At 43.0% G+C, this 20,515-nt stretch overlaps 1 protein-coding gene across 1 annotated transcript in view; it reads right to left on the bottom strand.

Moving 5' to 3' along the window:
• Window positions 1-20,515, bottom strand: part of THSD7A (thrombospondin type 1 domain containing 7A) — a 934,571-nt gene that overhangs the window by 125,827 nt on the left and 788,229 nt on the right. Inside the window, exons 15-17 of the mRNA XM_069211831.1 lie at window positions 17,003-17,136; window positions 12,212-12,365; window positions 10,687-10,828 (exon numbers count right to left, since the gene is read on the bottom strand). Coding sequence (XP_069067932.1) covers window positions 10,687-10,828; window positions 12,212-12,365; window positions 17,003-17,136 — 430 coding nt within the window. The remainder of the gene's footprint in view (window positions 1-10,686; window positions 10,829-12,211; window positions 12,366-17,002; window positions 17,137-20,515) is intronic.

Raw genomic sequence — 20,515 nt, 5'->3', positions numbered from 1 at the left:
GATTTTTGCCCGGGAGTATAAATACGACGCATTTGCGTCGCCGTCATTTTTTTAGACGGGAACGCCTTCCTTGCATCTCATTAACGCAAGGAAGGCGTTCACGCAAAAAAATGACGCTATTTGCCCATACTTTGGCGCTAGACGCGTCTAACGCCAAAGTATAAATATGGCGTTAGTTTTGCGCCGAATTTGCGTCGAAAAAAACGACGCTAATTCGGCGCAAACGGAGTATAAATATGCCCCTAAGGCCCGTATTTATACTTTTTGACGCTAAACTGCGCTAACGCAGTTTAGCGTCAAAAATTTTCGCGCCGGCTAACGTCATTCTGAAGCGCCATGCGGGCGCCGTATTTATTGAATGGCGTTAGCCGGCGCAAGCAGACCGGCGCTGCCTGGTGTGCGTGGAAAAAAACCACGTACACCAGGCAGCGCCGGCGTTGGGAAAAGTGGCGCTAGGGCGTCTTAAAAATGGTGCAAGTCAGGTTGACGCAAAAAAAACGTCTTAACCCGATTTGAGCCATTTTAAACGACACCCAGACGCCATTTACATGACTCCTGTCTTAGTAAAGACAGGAGTCATGCCCCCTTGCCCAATGGCCATGCCCAGGGGACTTATGTCCCCTGGGCATGGTCATTGGGCATAGTGGCATGTAGGGGGGCACAAATAAGGCCCCCCTATGCCACCCAAAAAAAAAAAAAAAAAAAAAAATTATACTTACCTGAACTTACCTGAATGTCCCTGGGATGGGTCCCTCCATCCTTGGGTGTCCTCCTGGGGTGGGCAAGGGTGGCAGGGGGGGTGCCTGGGGGCAGGGGAGGGCACCTGTGGGCTCTTCTTGAGCCCACAGGCCCCTTAACGCCTACCCTGACCCAGGCGTTAAAAAGTGGCGCAAATGCGGGTTTTTTTGACCCGACCACTCCCGGGCGTGATTTTTGCCCGGGAGTATAAATACGACGCATTTGCGTCGCCGTCATTTTTTTAGACGGGAACGCCTTCCTTGCATCTCATTAACGCAAGGAAGGCGTTCACGCAAAAAAATGACGCTATTTTCCCATACTTTGGCGCTAGACGCGTCTAACGCCAAAGTATAAATATGGCGTTAGTTTTGCGCCGAATTTGCGTCGAAAAAAACGACGCTAATTCGGCGCAAATGGAGTATAAATATGCCCCTAAGAGTTTTCTCAAATAATAGTTTTTATGGATGAGCTGGTAGAAGAGGGCAACCTACCGGCTGGGCTGGTCATAGAGCCCAGTTTCAGGATTAAGGGTCAGGTTATTACAAGCATAGCCAAGGAGGGTCCCAATTTTACACCCAGAGGGTGAGAGTATGTGAACGTTCTGGCAGAGGAAGAGGTCAAAATCCCAGTCAAAGTCAAAACCAAGGTAAGTATGAGGATTTTTTTCTGGTTCTATCCTGACAAGGGTAAGAGGAAGATTAAGATTTGTTAGGGACCTTTGAAAGTCAGTAACACAACACGCCTGGGTGTTGCAGACTATTGAGGGCTACCAGATAGATTTCAACCCAGAACCAATACAACTGAAGGCACCAAACAGGTTGGTGCCTCAAAAGGATTTGTAACAGATAGTACAAGAGGAGGAAGTACTGAAGGTGTTGGAAAAGGGTGCAATTATAAAAGTAGGAGAGCAGGAAAAGGGGTTCATATTAACTTTGTTTTTAGTGGAAAAGAAAGACAAAGGTTGGAGACCGGTGATAAATTTGAGGTATTTGAATCAATTTGTGACGTATCAATATTTCAAGGTGGAGGGGATACACCTATTCAAAGATTTGTTTCAGGATTGGATGGTGAGGATGGATCTCAAGGATGCAGACATCATGTTTGCAGTTGTGAAGGAGAGTCAGAGATATCTGCAGTTCAGGTGTAAAGGTCAATTGCACCAGTTTCAAAGCCTCCTTTTTGGTCTGTCAGCATCTCCTTAATGTTTAGCAAAGGTGATAAGACCAGTGGTTGGTTTTCTCAGAGAGATGGGAGTAAGAATGATCATTTATTTGGACAATATCTTGATTATGAATCAGGATATGTGAGAAGTGAAGGAATGGATGGCAGTGGTGGAAAAATGTGTTGGAGTATTTTGGATGTATAATGAATCTGGAGAAATCTGTGCTGAGTCCAGCACACAATTTGGAATTGCTGGGTTTCGTGGTGGACACAATGTTTTGTCAATTGGGACTTCCAGAGAAGAAAGTGAAGAAAATAAAGAAGGAGGTGCGGGTGTGTTGAGAGAGTTTGCTTGAGTGATTGGTCTATTATCTTCATCAATCCAAGTGGTTTTTCAAGGTCCATTGCATTACAGGGTCATTCAGGGTTTGAATACTTCAGGTCTAGGGAGAGGTCTATGGTACAGAGATTTGGTGTCTCTTTCTGTTGAAGCGAGGGAGGAGTTGGTTTGGTGGAAAGAAAACTTGGAAGCCTTGGAATGGTGGGTAATATTTGGAGTAGAATTATCGAAGAAAATGTGTGAATTTTGTCTTGAACACAAGTTACATTTGAAGACAGAGTACTTGCCAGGAGTGCAGAATGTGCTAGCAGACTGGATTGCTCGACATATGACATATTACAGAGATTGGAAGCTATGTGAGGATGTTTTTCATGATATTTTAAAAATTATGGGACCTTTGGAGGTGGATCTGTTTGCCTTCAGTTACCAAATTATGTCAGTTGTAGACTGGATCCAGGAGCCATGGCAGTGGATGTGTTTATGCTGAATTGGGAGAGAATGAAGGCTAATGCTCCCCCCCTCATCCCAATGATTCAGAGAGTGTTGGTACAAATGAGGAGGCAGGAATGTTGTATGGCTTTGGCATGCCTTTTTGGAAAACTCTGGAGTGGTTTCTGTCAGTGATGGAATTGACAGTAGAGGAACCAAGGAACATCCATTGGTGGAGTTGGGATTACTCAACCTTCTTGCATGGAGGATATCAGGTGTTCTGGAAGAACCGTAGAACTTTCAGGTACAGCTGCAAGATTGCTTGATGAATCAGGGACACCAGGTACAAAGGGAAGGTATAAAGGGGCATGGAAGATATGGTTATGTTACTTCCTGGAAAGTGGTAAGGATCCCTTGGAGGCTGATGATGTGGCAGTGAAAAATGTCTTAGCAGAATAATTTGAAAAAGGTATGTCACATAGCACAGTAAACTGTTATAGGTTAGAGTGGCAGCTGGACATTCACTTAAACAAGGTTTATCTGTTGGTAAAAGTCCTTCGGTATGTAGGGCGATGAAAGGGAATCCATTTAGGAGACCACCTAATCCAAAGTGTCAGATTTTATGGAGCGTAGATTTGACTCCATGATTATTGAAGGGTTTGCCAGCCAATAAATATTTAGGAGACAGAGTTTTCTTGGAAATTGGCTACATTGCTTTGCCTCATTTCGATTTGTAGGGTCTCAGATGTAAGTGCTTTATAAGTGTCACATAGATTATTTTCAACTGGATGGTGTGTTTTTTTAGATCTTTATACAGACTAAGACTATGTCTCGATCTATCATGTATCCTAGGTTTAATGACTCACTTAATTATGAGTGGTTCACTGTTCAAGAGAATATAAGACCGGGAAGTTGGATAAGGGAGATGCAGGAGTTGATCAACTGTTAATTTCTTTTGTGAAGCCTTTTAAAGCAGGAATACATGCTACAATTGCTAGAAGGGCAAAAGCTGCTTTGAAGGAGGCAGTTGTGGATGTGTAAAAATGTACAGTTCATTTGGAAAGGGAAGCTATGGCAAGCAAAGTATGTATGATGGGTGGTCGTGTGGAGGATATTTTGAAGGCAGCTGATTGGTTATCTGAGGAGATGTTTTAAATCTGTAGAACATGTTTCAAAACGTGTTTTGAAAGACATTGAACATGCATAATGCTACCATCCTGTCTTGGCATAAAATGATGCTTCTTATAGGTTTACTGAATAAAGAATTTAGATTTTATTAAAGACAAGGAGTCTAGCATTATCCCACCCCCCTTCCCTTGAGGAGGGGTTGAGGGTTGAGGATTGTTAACATTTGTGAGATGTTGTTATTATCAGGTCTTTGCCTTATTAATGTTAAGTATTATGAATTGTTTTTTTTCATTAATCTTTGCAGGTAACTAAAAAGGGATAGAGGTAAAGATGTTTTGAGAGGTCATTCAAGAAGGAAAACAAACATAAGAGGAGGAAGATGCAGGTCAAGCAGTAGATCTGGGACTGAACATTCTGTTTTCCATTGTGATGTTTTTCAAGGGTCTATTTGAAAGCTTTTAATGGTTTGCTGCTCAGAAGGAGTTAATAAAAGTTAAATGCATAATGCTAGTCTCCTTGTCTTTATTCAGTAAACCTATAAGAATCATCATTTTCCCATTACCTCCTAAGTTAAGCCTGTCTGGTCTGTGCCAAGCTACTAGAGGATAAGTACAGGTTATCTTATGGTGGGTATCTGACTTACCCTGATTAAGATTGTGGTTCCTACTTAGACAAGTGCATACCTCTGCCAACCAGAATCCCAATTTCTAACAATTCTCAAAGAACAGCCTTGGAGTTCGGTTGTCAAAGAAAGAAGAAATGGTGTGATCTACAGGCATCTCAACAATAATATTATTTTTCTTTATACATGTCCAAAGAGGTGTACATCATTTGATTGTTTTAAAGACTCAGTACCATGGATGGTATTCTGAACAATTGTGATAGCTCATAGTGGAGAGCCTTTATTATGCATTTCCACTACTTAAAGTTCACACATATAACTTGGACATTCTCTGAGTATGTTTTTAGGCAGTATTGCTCGAAAACAGTGACTAGGCATGCCCCTTTCTATATTCAATATGTGCTGTCTGCAAATGCATATAAACAGGTGCTCAGTTCTGCGCTGTCAGTGGGGCTGACATATGGTTCCAGATTCAGAGCTTCACCTCTTCTCTAAACTCGCTATGATATACAGCATTCTGAAATCTATATTTTAGGCTCTTGGTGGTGCCTATGACACCATGAACCATGGAGGGGTTTTCTTACGTGGTTTCATAGTAGGCATTTTTAAACCCACTTGTTTTCATATATGGTAACCCATGTACTTGCTTTTCCTGAAGGTGATGCTAATCATAGCCTCACATAATTATAGATCCATACAATAAGCCCTTGTTGGAAATGGCCCTTTTTGCAGGGTCATCCCCAGTCTTTTTGCCTCCTGTCTCCTATTTTTTCTGACCTATTGCTGTTGGCTTTTGAACTCTGAGCACTTTACCACTGCTAACCATTCCTAAAGTGCATATGCTCTCTGTGTAAATTGTATGTAATTGGTTTATCCATGATTGGCATATTTGATTTACTAGTAAGTCCGTAGTAAAGTGCACTAGAGGTGCCAGGGCCTGTAAATCAAATGCTACTAGTGGGCCTGCAGCACTGTTTGTGCCACCCACATAACTAGCTCTGTAATCGTGTCTCAGACCTGCCATTGCAGTGTCTGTGTGTGCAGTTTTAACTGTATATTCGTCTTGGCAAGTGCACCCACTTGCCAGGCCTAAATCTTCAGTTTTCTTACATGTAAGGCACGCCTAAGGTAGGCCCTAGGTAGCCCCAGGGGCAGGGTGCAGTGTATGGTTAATGTAGGACATATAGGCCCTGATTCTGACCCCGGCGGTCTGAGACCGCCGGGGCCAGGGTCGGCGGGAGCACCGCCGACAGGCCGGCGGTGCCCCGCAGGGCATTCTGACCGCGGCGCTTTGGCCGCGGTCAGATTTGGAAAACCGGCGGTCTCCCGCCGGTTTTCCGCTGCCCTTGAGAATCCTCCATGGCGGCGGAGCGCGCTCCGCCGCCATGGGGATTCTGACACCCCCTACTGCCATCCTGTTCCTGGCGGGTCTCCCGCCAGGAACAGGATGGCGGTAGGGGGTGCCGCGGGGCCCCTGGGGGCCCCTGCAGTGCCCATGCCTATGGCATGGGCACTGCAGGGGCCTCCGTAAGAGGGCCCCACTCTGTATTTCAGTGTCTGCTTTGCAGACACTGAAATACGCGACGGGTGCCACTGCACCCGTCGCACCTTCCCACTCCGCCGGCTCAATTCTGAGCCGGCGTCCTCGTGGGAAGGTTGATTTGCCCTGGGCTGGCGGGCTGCCTTTTGGCGGTCGCCCGCCAGCCCAGGGCAAATCCCAAAATACCCTCAGCGGTCTTTCGACCGCGGAGTGGTATTTTGGTGGGGGAAGTCTGGCGGGCGGCCTCCGCCGCCCGCCAGACTTAGAATGACCCCCATAGGGGGTTATTACAACTTTGGAGGAGGTGTTAATCCGTCCCAAAAGTGACGGTAAAGTGACGGATATACCACCAGCCGTATTACGAGTCCATTATATCCTATGGAACTCGTAATACGGCTGGTGGTATATCCGTCACTTTACCGTCACTTTTGGGACGGATTAACACCTCCTCCAAAGTTGTAATAACCCCCATAGTAATGTGTTTTATATGTCCTGACAGTGAAATATTGCTAAATTCGTTTTTCACTGTTGCAAGGCCTGCCCCTCTCATAGGTTAACATGGTGGCTACCTTTAAATCTGATTAAAGTGTTGATTCCCTTTGGGAGTGGATGGACTTGTGGAGTTTGGGGTCTCTGAGCTCACAATTTAAAAATACAACTTTTAGTAAAGTTGATTTAAGATTTTGCGTTTGAAAATGCCACTTTTAGAAAGTGAGCATTTTCTTGCTTATACCATTTCTGTGATTCTGCCTGTTTGTGGATTCCCTGTCTGGGTCAATTTGACAGTTGGGCTGGTTGCATCTCACACTAGAAAGTGACACAAAATGAGCTGGGGTGTAGTCTGCATTTCCTGATGAGCCATCTGTGCTAGGAGGGAGGGGAGGAGTGGTCACTTACACCTGAAAGGGCTGTGCCTGTCCTCACACAATGCCGTCTCCGACCCCCTGGTGAGTGTCTGGGGCCTGGCCTGGGAAGGGCAGGATTTCACATTCAAAAGAGACTTTACTTTGAAGTAGGCCTACTTCAAAGGAGAAATTGGGTATAAGAAGGGCACCCAAAACCACAGACTTTAGAACACTTCTGGAAACAAGAGGAACCTCTGCCTGGAGAAGAGCTGAGGAGAAGTGCTGCCCTGCCTGTGACTGTGCTTTGCGGAGCTATCCTGCAGTCGCTGCTTCTGCCAGAGTAAGAGGGCAAAGACTGGACTTTGTGTGCCTTCCATCTTGTGAAGAAATATCCAAGGGCTGGATTTAGAGCTTGCCTCCTGTTGTTTGAAGTCTCAGTGACAGCAAAGACTTCTCTCTGCCAGCACCTGGAGTCTCTGGAGAGACTCCTGCTCTGACAAGTGGTGCCCTATCCAGTCCCTGGGCCCTTGAAAGGAAAGCTGGTGGAAATCCAAGGAAATTGATTGCGGACGACTTCAGACCGACGCCGCTGCTGAATCCGGCGATGCCGCCTGCAACCGACTCCATGATCTTCGCTGGAACGCGACAACCTTCGCAGGCCCGATGCTGTTGCAGCCCCGCTGAAGTGTGCAACTCCGTGGTAGTCGCCGCACTACGTCGTGACCGACGCCGCTCGAAGTGCGCGGATTCCACGTTTTGCACAGACGCCGCAATCCCCGACTTCGCGCATCGACTTGTTTTCACTAAAGGTACTGTACTTGGGGGTCTACGTGACTCCGTGCCTGGCGCCACTGATGTTGGCTTGTAGGGAACGACTCCGTCACAACGCCGTGTTAACACCCCATCGAAGAATTTTGTGTTTCTAAGCGCTATTTTTGAGTTTAATCTTTAAAAATTCATAACTTGACTTGTGTATGTCTGATATTTGTCGTTTTGGTTTTGTTTTATTTAGATAAATATTCCTATTTTTCTAAAGTGGTGTTGTGTCATTTTGTAGTGTGTTCATTAAGTTACTGTGTGTGTTGGTACAAATACTCTACACCTAGCACTCTGAAGTTAAGCCTACTGCTCTGCCAAACTACCAAGGGGGTTAGCAGGGGTTAGCTGAGGATGATTCTCTTTAGCCCTGACTAGAGTGAGGGTCCTTGCTTGAACAGGGGGTAACCTGACTGTCAACCAAAGACCCCATTTCTAACAGCCCTGTTCTAAAAAATGAATGGAAAAATATAGACAGAGGTATACTACTCCATCTAAGTGCATTCATACACATATTTCTATTCACCAGAATTCCCAGCTGCACCAGATGGAACTTTGCAAGCCTACTACAGGGAATGCACCTGCCCGAGTTGTGTGCAGAACGACATGTTAGTGGCAGGGTCGTTTCCTACATTCCTTTGCCCCACACATGACCTCCCCATTTTTCCCAATCCCTCCTGCATCTCTTATGTGGTTTGGGGAGTTTGGGCTTGAACTTGCCAGGGGACAGTCGCAAAAGTCACTTACACCGTTTGGATGGCATCAGGAGGTTATGTGTATGTCCAATGCCACCTGGCTCTCCCCTCTTACGTAATTTTGGCAGTCTGTGGTTCAACCCACTCTACTACATACCCCTATATCAAATGTAAGGGTGAAGCAAGCCAGTGGGCATGGCACAAATTGCAAGGTTTTGGGTATAGTTTTTGTTGCAGGTAGAGTTATAGATTGACCCAAACGATGTTGGTGCAGAGAAGCAATCACCTGAGGAAGCAGCAAGGGGCTGCTTCATGTCAGTCCCCGGGGATATTTAAAGCAGGATGCTATAATGAAAGCTGCAGTGCCTCATTATAATAAAAGGCAGTTGTAAGCCTGAGCACCTGAGGGCCTGTCTGTTAATACTCCGACCTCGAGCAGAATTTCGAATTTTGTCCAGAGCTGGGGCAAAGTCCGGTGCTCAGTGGCTAATCAGATGGTATGGCAGGTTAGTTCTTACTACCTCTGCCCGCCCTTGGATTGCCCTTAAGCTAACCCATTACCATGCAATGAAACTATATCAATGTTTCTCCAAAAATAAGGTGTTCTCAGTTTGTGCTCTTGTTTTCCTTTATGCAGGGAGGTGTATACATCTAACTGAGACAACAAGTGAGGGTGTGAGCTACTGAATATCAGCGCTATGTCACATGAAATGTCCTGTAGAGTCCTATTCTATTTCTGCGGAGCTCTCTATGGTATAGAAATCTACAATAAGCTTTCTGTGTGAATTAACATTTTTCTCAAAGGGAAAATGTTTTTCTCCTTGGAGAAAGCCTTTCCTTTACAACCATACAAAATGATAGGGTGATCCATTCTAATTCCCAGCCTATAAGGGATGTTAATCGAGCTCTTGGCCAGAGTAACTATCCTATCATTTTCAGGGTAGAATGGGGCTGGACTGAAGTTTGGAAATGGCCCAAAACATATGTTTATGTGCATTCCTAAAATTATATGGCAAGCAACTCCATGAAATCCCAATCTGGCACCCTTTTGTGTGGGACTTTCTAATGCAGATTTCTCTGCATTCACGACAGAGAAATTTGCAGTCGAAAATACATTTACGAATGCTAGAGATCCTTTTGTGAATTCCTGTCAGGTATACAAAAACTAACTTTGGTCATAAATGTAAGTTTACAACCAAATTTACCTTTGCGATTAGTATTCAAAATATATATGAACATGAGTGAAACCGTGGCCTAATGAAATGCTTTTTAGCAGGATGTCATCTCTAAATCAACATTATGAAGAAATGTTAAGATTTCAAACTATCTTACAGTTGCCATGGTTAATTTTATTCAATGCCCTACCTACCAAAGCATGGCATAAATCAATCGTATACAAATAAGAATTCTAAACAGCAAGCTTTTGAGCCAATCACCAGTAAAAAATGGCGTCAAAAATTGGTAAGTGAAGGTAGAGATGCCATATCTTTTCAAATTAGGAGAACACCATACATTCAGGCTAGTACTTTCATTTTACAAGTTATTATGCTGAGGGACTAATAGCTTTTGTTTGCTTCCATTGAACTAAATGAACAGTGAGACCTCAATGGTCTATAAAAAAAAATAAAAAATGTGAGAACGAACTATGTGGTGTCAGCTTGACATGGAGTGACGTAACAACTTTTGTAAGATACATCCAACTTATAAACAGAAGAAACTCCACGAATTACTGGAACATGATTTTCCTCCTAAGCTAAGAACTGAAAATCTTGATATCATAGATGCCCATAAAACTACTTTACTATCTCCAAGTGCTTCAGAAATCATTTGCTAGATTCCTTATTGTTGAAATAAGGTAAAACAGTTAAGACTTTAGTAGTTTAATATAAAAAAAAGTGCAACGTAGCTATTTAAGGGCCTTATTCACAAACTGCGGGGCTGATTACGACCTTGGCGGAGGGGATTACTCTGTCCCAAATGTGACATATCCCTTCCGCCGAGTTACAAGTTCCATAGGATATAATGGAACTTGTAATACGGCAGAGGGGATATCTGTCACATTTGGGACAGAGTAATCCCCTCCGCCAAGGTCGTAATCAGGCCCTGCATTTCATACCACATAGAGTAGTATTATAATAGTACTACTCACAAATTTAAAAATGCTTCTCACAAACCTACTTGTGGTGACCTCTGCCTCTCCTATCTTTTCTATGAGGAGATTTTCTGGGATGCAAACTGGATCTTATGGTGACCATTTATTGAGGCGGCAGGTGTTTTTTTTTTATTATCCTAGTCCTAGTACTATGAATAAATATTGAAGATCTTCAGTCCGTGTGGGATGACTATATTGGAGATTCAGCAAATAATCATACCTGTAAGGTTGTAATCGTAGTGGTAACAGTTCTTGTTCAGACTGCAGGATTCGGTTTCAATGGAGACATGGCATGATTTTCCTTCATCGGGTTGCCTTATGGGAGTAGCCGACCTCTCACGAAAGCTACTTCCATTACAAGGCTTGCAACAAAAACAAAGAAGTTGGTTAGGATGTTGGAGGCAAATTAGCAGTGGCATAGTTTATTGGTGCAAAATGTGTCCCATGCAGACATATTAATCTGAAGCCTAACAAGAATGTCATTGTCACATAGGTGCTGACAGAAGCAGGATAAACACTGTAATGAAAGACCTGCACCAACCCCCCACCTCAGAAACTGTCCTACCACCACCACCCCCCAAGTATAAGGCACCCCACCTCATTTAGAGGTGGGGATATTTCCGGGTTTCCGGTGGCAGAGCCTCATCAGGTTTTGCAGTTGGAAACGTTTAGCCTGGGATCCATCTGCCAGAGGCCCATCTGCCAGAGGGCCAATGCCAGCACCGCATCAGAAGGCCGGTTCTTTTCATGGTAGGCCCTTTAAAACATCTATTTAATGTCTGTGAATGCCATGTAAACCACTAGGGTGAGAAAACATGGTGAAATTGTAAAACTGCTGAGGGCAACATTTTAGCACTTGAGGGAAATTTCTTTTTTATTTTACTCAAACAAATCTATGCTTACACCATTAGTAAAATAGAACTAATGCCCAGAGGGACGGAAACATGTACCGACAATGTCTGTGGACTGTAATTCTGACCATGAAAGGGTTATGAACCTTATATTCCTACTGGGACCCGGTCCCTGTAAGAAATCAGTTATCACCAAACAGATTATTTCACACTTCCAAATAAGTACTTTTCTCCCATGCTTGTACTTACGTGCTCTGCATCATCAGGAAACGAACTTTATGCAGAACCTGTATTATGATTGTGTTATTTGGCAAAAAAAATTGTGGTACGGTTCTTGCTATCATATGTATTCAACGTGTCCAACAGATTGCAACCACTGTGCGTGCTTACAACAAATTAAAAACACTGCTGCAAAAGTCAACGTTTTCAGCCCAAAATGATCATATCACCCTGACTGCTTAACTGAGGACTCAAAATCCAAATTCAATTTACGTTCACTGTGACCGTAAACAAAAAGAAACACTGTCAAAGTGAGGTAACCTTACCAAAAAAGAGCAGATCTTATCGATTTAGGCGCAGCCTTATTAAGGCAAAACAATAAAACGATGTCAGAGACACAGTTGACATAAAACACGCAGTGAGAGACTGGGAATTCCAAGCTACAGGATTTAATGTACGGAATGTCCTATTAGAGTTCTGAGCTATAAAATACAAAAAAAATAAAAATAAAAAAATCTGAAAATCATGAGAAATCCTAAAGATCGTGTAATAAATAGGCCAATGAAATCAACACAAAAAACGGTACTTAAATACCATTGGCTGTAACTGTTAATTAAATATGCAGCTATGGTGTTAAAAGAATTATAAACGGAAAGCTGTGATATTTTTGCTTACCATCGAGCACTTCGACCATTGGCCCCATTCTGACATGACACAGTCCTCAGGACATGGTAGCTTGCATATTCTGGATCCATAAGGCATCTCCTCTGTGTCGCATAGGTAATCTTCAACAGTGTCAGAAGGACCGTCAACGGTGTTCAGCATGCATCTAGAAAAACATTGCAGAATTTGTTATAGAAAAACAGCCCTTTAACACCAAAGCAACATATAAGGTAAAAGGCTATGCACAACCTTACAATGTATATATCAATTGCTAAACCTAGCCATTAAATATATATATATATATATATGTATATATATATATATATATATGCAAAAAAGAAGAGAGCACTCTGGGTAGTTCCCAAGTTTAGGTGGAGAGCAGCTCTAGTAAGGAGCACCCTGCAACACCAGCGACACTCTAGATTTGTTCACCTCAAATGTCTGTTTATCTAGCAAAGTTTTTAAGCATTGGATCAGCACAGTGCTTTCGACGCCAGCTAGATAGTGACAAATGGCTAGACTTTGTCACTATCTAGCTCGGCGTGGATAGCGCTGTGCTGATCCAATGCCTAAAAACCTTGCTCGATAAACAGACATTTGAGGTGAGCAAATCTAGAGTGTCAGTGGTGTTGCAGGGTGCTCCTTACTAGAGCTGCTCTCCACCTAAACTTGGGAACTACCCAGTGTTCTCTTTTCTTTTTTTGCATACTTTATGCGTCACTCTAACCCTGAAAGGGATTTGTTTTGACTTATACTGGGTGCTCCCTTGTGTCTGGACAAAGCTAAACCTCTCTGATGAGCTCTAATGAGAGTGAAACACGTGTCAGGGGTTGCTTTTACTCATTCCAGGTTGGCTTGGACTGTACTTTACCAGCCCAAAGCTGTAATACTGTGTCTAGAGTGTTAAATGGCTTTTGTCATTTTACAGCTTGGCAAGGTTGGCACTATATCAAACCTATGCTTAAAGACTTTGCTGTACAAATGGCAAAAGACTTTGTCACTATCTAGCTCGGCGTGGATAGCACTATGCTGATCCAATGCTTAAAAACTTTGCTAGATAAACAGACATTTGAGGTGAGCAAATCCAGAGTGCCGCTGGTGCTGTAGGGTGTTCCTTACTAGAGCTGCTTTCCACCTAAACTTGGGAACTACCCAGAGTTCTCTCTTTTTTTTTGCATAATGTATGTGTCATTCTAACCCTGAAAGAGATTTGTTTTGATATATATGTATATATATACTTATTAAGATCACATTTTGCAAGCAATCAGCACATGGTACCAGAGCAAGGCATGTGTAACTCATACAGTTATCATAGCATTTATAATTGAAGGCCAAACTATCAGTTAGCAGCCAAAGGTTATAGGAGGATTCATGAAAGTGCAGAAGAACAACTAAGATTTGCATTTTTCTCAGGCTGGAATGTGTGCCTATCTCAAATACAACGAGATCTGTTTGAAGGTTAGGAGGGGTACCATTCCAAAATTATGATTTTCCTCTTGCATATATCAGTCTCCCCAGTTGAGCCCCCACATAGTACTTGGATTGATGTGACACACATTATCATATTTGAAAAGACAGTCACAATGCCTCACTGGTTTCTCCTTACTGGCCCAATTTCCTAATAACTTATGAAGTACAGGTTACAAAATGCTGATAATTCATTGCTCCTTCACAAGAAAAAGGTTATGACTTATCACTTCCCCTTGGATAATGCTGAAAATTAAGGGTCTGATTTAGAGTTTGGTAGGTGCCCACCATATTTAGAGATCTCTGCTGCCCTTCTGGAGCTCTCATTGCCTTCACAAGTGCCACAAACTTTGCCAGGCAGACACCATATTTTTGAAAAATAAGATATTAATGACTCTGCCACCGTGGAAGTTTTCAACTAGGGTGTGGGGATAATGTTTAGGGTGGGGCGGGCGCAAGTGCTCTGGCCCCTGTTATAATCTCTCTGGGGGCTTTTAACCATGCCCACGTCACGCCCTTCAGTTTTGTTGGTTCATGGGCTTTCCTTTTAAAATTCGCTAACTAATGACAGCCATGCATACGTCATGCCTTTTCCGGTGTTTAGTCTTCCTCTACAGCACCGGCAAACTACTGAAAACATACGAGGCTCCATGGCTTCTGTAATACTTTGTCTTTTTATTTTCTACGCAGTGCAATCATGCTGGACAGTAGTCAAGCGCTTTGTATGACATCGACCCTGTTACATGGATAATTCTACTTTTGCAGGTTACCGTGATAATTCTACTTTTGCCATTTACATGTATAATTGCACTTTTGCTGATACGTTTCACTGTGAGCGAACGCCTGTTTCCATTTTCTGTGTCTTCTTTATGCTCATGGCGACCGCTGGCTCGCATATGTGAAACTGTTTTACTTTTCATTATCAGTTTATGTGGCAAGAAAAGTCCAGTTAGGAGTTTACAATGCTAATAGCTCTAACTCAAGCAAATGTGAGACCCACTGCATTGCAAATGCTTGTTATTTTTTCTGTTCATTACCATCCACCATTCACTGATGGTCTTGATTAGGAAAAAACACATCACACCATCCACTGTGAATAGGCTGAATAGTCTTATGTACCTACTCTGATTTCTCCAACTTTGTCAGGCAGTCAGTGCTGAATATCTGGTGGCAGAGCCAGTGAGCACCCTCACCATAGACTGCTAATTACCCCACATATTACATCACTCATGACATAATTTATGACATCAATGATAACATCACTGTGATATCCGAAATGACATAATTGATGACAAGACTGTGCATGGCAGGGACCCGAGTTATATTTACTTTGGAGCATGAGTTATAATTACTTGATATAACTACAACTGGTGAATTTCGGTCTTGGTTATAGCTGAAAAGGTTACATTGTCACTGAGATTTTCACCTAACTATAACATAAATTTTACCTTTGTTTTTGTAAATGAATTTCTAAGATTCTTGTAATGTAAAGTGAAATATAATTATAATTCCTAATTATAATGTCACTTTAACCTTTTGCTTTCTCAGTGAATGCATATATACATGGCAGTGATGTCATCAATGATGTCATTTAACGTGTGATGAGTGATATAATATGTGAAGTCATAAACAGAGAATGGCGGGTGTGCAAGTTATAGGTCAATAGACAAGTGGTGAATTTCAGTGCTTTTTGTTTTCCAATGTTTTTATATGATTACAATATGTAACTATATGGAGTAACCTTCGGTATTTTAAGTGAATATCTATATTCAATGTCAGAATCACCTCATTAGTAGTAATGTCAGCATGATTGATACTTAACAAATATGTGATGTCATTCAACATGCCATGTGTGATGTATATGTGTGGTCCTAGGAAGTGCATGCTGGGGCACAAGCTATAGTTAGATTACTAAATTATAACTGACGTACTTTAGTGATTTTTTTTGTTTAATTAGCGTGTCTTGTACACCTAACTTTAATGTCAGTTCAACTTTTGCTTTTTTGTGAATATATATATGGCTAAAATTGTCTAAGTGCTTTTGAACCACCTCACAGCATTGTGTCCCTAACCGATAACAATGTATCTCTTATTGATGAACTCAGTGCCTAATTTGTAAATAAAAACATGCCCAAAGCTCTCCTTTGAAGCACATGGCTGCTGTCTCTAAATATGGGAGCATAGAATACTGAGGAAGCGTAATCCTGAAGCCATCTTGGACCTCTTTAGTACATTTACAGACACTCACTGCCCCTTCAGCTCTCTCTTGCCCCTTCAGCTCACTCTTGCAGCTTTCTGCTTTCTCCCTTTGTGACACTTTTTCATTTTCTCTACCTTTGCCTTTCCCATAGATGTATTTTGCACGCAGTAATTGCCTGATGCAGAAAACTAAGTACCGGCCCTCAAAAATAAGTGCCAGAGCCCCCCACCAGAAACCACCGGCTTAAATTAAGCACAGGCAAGCCTGTTTTGACAGACAGTACAATTACGCAAGAAATGGAATGGTGCTGTTTCTAGATTAATTTATCATTGAGAGCACTTGTTTATGAAACTACAAAGCAGATTTTCCACTTAGGAGATTTGCACCTCGCAGCTTCAGTTTGTTTCTGTGATGAAAAGATAAACAAATTAGGAATACTAGAAGTAGTTATGTAAATTTATGCGTATTAAAGGAATGCAAATGTGGCCAATGACGTCATAAGAAAAGGCCGAAGAATTGACTTGCTACGGGGGCCCCCTCGAGCGGTGGAGCATGGATCTTTTAAGCGAAAATTTAGAAGTCCCATGTCGCAAGCCCTGCATTCTATTTTGCACTTTACTTACGTCTATGGACACATTTTCTGTGTTACAGCCTAAACGTATGCACATCTAAATATTAGGGGTGTGCAAAATTGATGTAACGGTTTTCACAGGTTTAGCCAAAACTTTGGGAAAATTATTCGAATTTAAGTGAAAGTTTCGTGTAGTTGCCCGAAACGCAAATCTCTAATTTATCATGATATTTTAGCTCTAAATGCGTCCTTGCATTATTTTTTAACGTAAGGATGCTTTTTGCATTAATAAAGTCGTTCACAAAATACAATTCCTACAAACAATAGCACGTTCTGGTTGTTTGTGTTGTTCCGGCACTCCTGTGTTGTAGTTTTGCCACAAATGGCGACCTAATTAAGCGACGTGGCATAATGAAGCAATTTCAGGAATTCCATATAGGAAGCCTAATGGGAAATTCTCCAAATGACTTAACCTGTGCTACCATTATTTACATTTCAACCAGGTCTAATAAATATATTAGTCCAGTAATTCAGTGCCGCAGGTACACCATGAACATTCCATTACCTCACTTTTCTCGTCTGCACGCCTTCACCACAATTATCTTTCAGATTAACATTGGTGACTTTGCAGACACTCCATGGCTCTGTGATCCACACGTGCTGGCTGCAGTCGCTGTGACATGGAACCACCTCGTAGACCTAAACGATAAAGAAAATGTGTGAATATGGTATGTAGATCGGTGGAGGAATGTTTGCAGAGTTCTATATTAGTGCAGTCACATGCACCATGTATACAAATAAAATAAAACGTTGCAGACTTACTAGTTTCATGCATACATCGATCAAAAAATCAGATTTTTATAGTCAACATTTCGCCTTATGAGTTTGTGTTGGATAATCAAAGACTCATTAATTAAAATAAAGTAAAAACACAAATGCATATTGCTGGTCAGTCTTTTATGGAGGACAGAATACTTTCTAAGCAGATCACTTCTGGAGGTCGTTATGTTATGTGAAGACAAGGACGTAGATCACATTTATTCTGGCGTCTCTTTAGGTGTGATGGAGAGCACCACACCTGGCACTGGGTGCAGGAACACAGGCCCAGTATGAAACAAACATACAGAGTGGAATTCCATACACTATTTCCGTTCCACCTGACTCCTAATCAATGCCTCAGTGTTGATTTATTTGCTCAGATTATTGATTGACAAACACGAGAAGCTTCATAGCAAAATCAGCACATTCACAGCGATTGATAAACTGAGATAATTAAAATTAATCCCCTTTATGGAATTTAGGAATACACCCTACTATTGAGAGTGATCAGAATGCTGGCTCTAACTTCATTCTAGCGCGATGATAGTTAAAAGCCGAGACATATACCTAACAGAGATAATTGTTTTTTCGAAGCGAATATGGGTTGCAGGCAGAAATTCTTTTTGTTCAAAATCTTCTAAGTGTTAATAATTGCTCATTGCTTTATTATGTGCCCTTACCTTTGCCTCTGGTCTATAATATTAGAATGGACATTACCCCTAGGTCCCAATAGTCCTCGTCCCCTTCATTACAAGTGAGATATATCCTATGTCATTGTAAAGAAAAAGAATAGAGGAATGATAGTAACGACTGCCCCACCCCCTTCCACTGGAGGATACTTAAGCAGTACCCACATGGCATTCCTCTTGTTGTCTGCTGACAGGATGATGAGGACAAGGAATAGGGGTTGCTCCTGCGGGGCTTGGGCCTTTCGTTGTATGCAGTCATCGCTGGCCAACATTCCAGCTGTGGGGGGCGGGTGTCGGCCAGAAGGATTTGTGTCTCCTTGCCTGCAGGGCTTGTGGGAAAACACGTAGGCCATGTAGCATTTTTTGGCGCTGGAAAGTTGGTGCTGTGGAGGAATTTGGGCTTTCCGGTTTTGTTTAGCACATCAGCACCATCGAGAAGGTTTGTGTGCATGAGCCATTTTTCTGTTTGTCTGGGATTGTGTGGACATGATTGGAGGGCTTCCAAAGCCAGTGATCGGGCGAGGTCATTTCTGTGGTGTTTGGGACTTGTAAGAGTCAATATTCCATGTTGTTCTTCACCGGCTGGCATTCCAGCAGGGCAAAGATGTTGGCGGTGGGGGTTTTGCATCTCCCTGCCCGGCTGAAGGAGCTGTGGGGAAACACATAGGTAATCAGGAAGTTTTGGCTGGAGTATCCTGGTTAGGGTCCTTGACTCTTTTTAGAGCAGTCTGAGCATGGGTGCTTGACTTTCTGGTTGTAGAGTGTGTGGTGCACAGAAAGGTGCGTGCTTACACATGCTTGTCTCTGCTTTCTTCAGTCATGGCTGGCTCCATGGAGAAGCATTATGTAACAGCCTTCAGGTGAGTACCACTTTGTGGTTTTTCCGGATTCCTTGGAGGTGGTGTTTCTGGGAGTTTACTAAGTGGAGGACCCATGTGGTCATATCCTTCTGTTTCCTCTTCCTTTCCCTCTCAGCGACAGCAACGGTGAGGGTAGATGCCTGGCTCCTGAGGATCTTTAAAAGGTACAATATGGACAGGGGCTCTGACACAGTTTTTCAGCTGGGCAGACTGCCGATGAGCTCCTCTCAGTCCTCAGGGTAGGTGGAGGAGGGGCAGAGGGGCATAAGCCTGTGGGCATGGGTCTAGGGCTTGTTGCCTGTGGGTAGTCCTGTGTCTTGAGGATGCTGTGGGTTTTCCAGAGATTATTGTTCCAGACATATCTGCGGGGTCACTTCCACGCACATCCCAGAATGCAGCTGTCCTGTTTTTTTTCTGTTTCATACTTTCAGATATGAGGTCCTGATAAGGTGTGGATGGATGGGCCCAGGCGCATTCGTTTTCCCTGGCCCAGTTTGGTGGGAAAGGTTTCCTGACTGATGCTGTCATGGGCACACTTGGCATAACTGACAAAGCTACTGAATTTGTGCATGAGGAACCAGGTTCAAGTCTTGGCATCAGCTCAGCCTCCAGTGCTTCTGGGCAACTCATTTACTCATTTACTTACTTAAATTAATGTCTTTGATTTAACTGGTGCTCATGTAAAGTGTTCCGATAACTTTGGATTGTGTTCCTGCTATATAAAAATGTAAAATAATAATAATAAAAATAATTCATGCAGCCCTGCAACAGGTATCTTTTGGCTTGCATCTGGCTCTACAAGTTGGGATATAGGGAACATCTGTGGTTCAACATTCTTTTGCTTTTGCTTTGTATACATTTGTGAATGAGGGATCTGTTGGCTCAGGTTTTCTGGTCAGCTCGAATGACCAGTGAAATTCCTGGTGACCTTCTCTTTTGTTTATATCTAGGATTAGCACTGTCTGGAGGGGCATTTGTAGCTGCCTGTCTGGACTTGGTTTGGCCCTTAAAATCATCCGTTCTTCGGCTGCCCTCCAGGGTAGCCAGTTTTGTGGGACAGAGCTAGGGTGTGGTCACCTTTTTTTTGTATGTCCTCTTGGACACAATGTGGGTGCTACCAGGGTAGTTTTTAGGCCCCTTGAGGTAGTTTCCCCTTGGCCTCACTCTTGCCTGGGGCTGGACGGTCAGGGTTGTGCTGTGGGTGGTCCATTCCAGTGGTTTCTCCTTGAGTGGGTGACATCTACTTCAGCCAGATCTATGTCTCTGTGTTCTCGAAATTCAGGAGGCTGCCATTCAGTGTCAAGTCAGCACCCAGGGTTGTTGCGACAATGGTGACACCCACTGTGGCATCTTTTCAGTTGAGGGGTATTCACCGGCATCCATACTTGGTTGTTTTTGCCTCTTTATGCTCTCACAAATTTGCAGCTCCTTCACGACCTGGCCTCAGTCAAGTTCTGAGATTTTTGATCCAATGGGTTGAGTGCCAGTTGTTTTCTTCTAGGATTTTAGCTTTTTTAGGTTCCATACAGTTCTGACCAAGTTATTGTTTCTGGGCCCCGGGGCTGCATTCTGGCTCGTTTCCGGTCTTGTGACCACTGAGCTGCCTCCCTTTTTTCAGTATATCTTTGTTGAGATTGCTGAATCGTTTGACAGGGGCTGTTTTGGGTGGGATGCCTTAGGGGTGTAGACACTGGGGTCGCGGTTAAGCTT

The sequence above is a fragment of the Pleurodeles waltl genome, chromosome 10 (assembly GCF_031143425.1).
Source record: "Pleurodeles waltl isolate 20211129_DDA chromosome 10, aPleWal1.hap1.20221129, whole genome shotgun sequence".
NCBI lineage: Eukaryota > Metazoa > Chordata > Amphibia > Caudata > Salamandridae > Pleurodeles > Pleurodeles waltl.
This window is presented reverse-complemented; position numbering and strand designations above follow the sequence as displayed.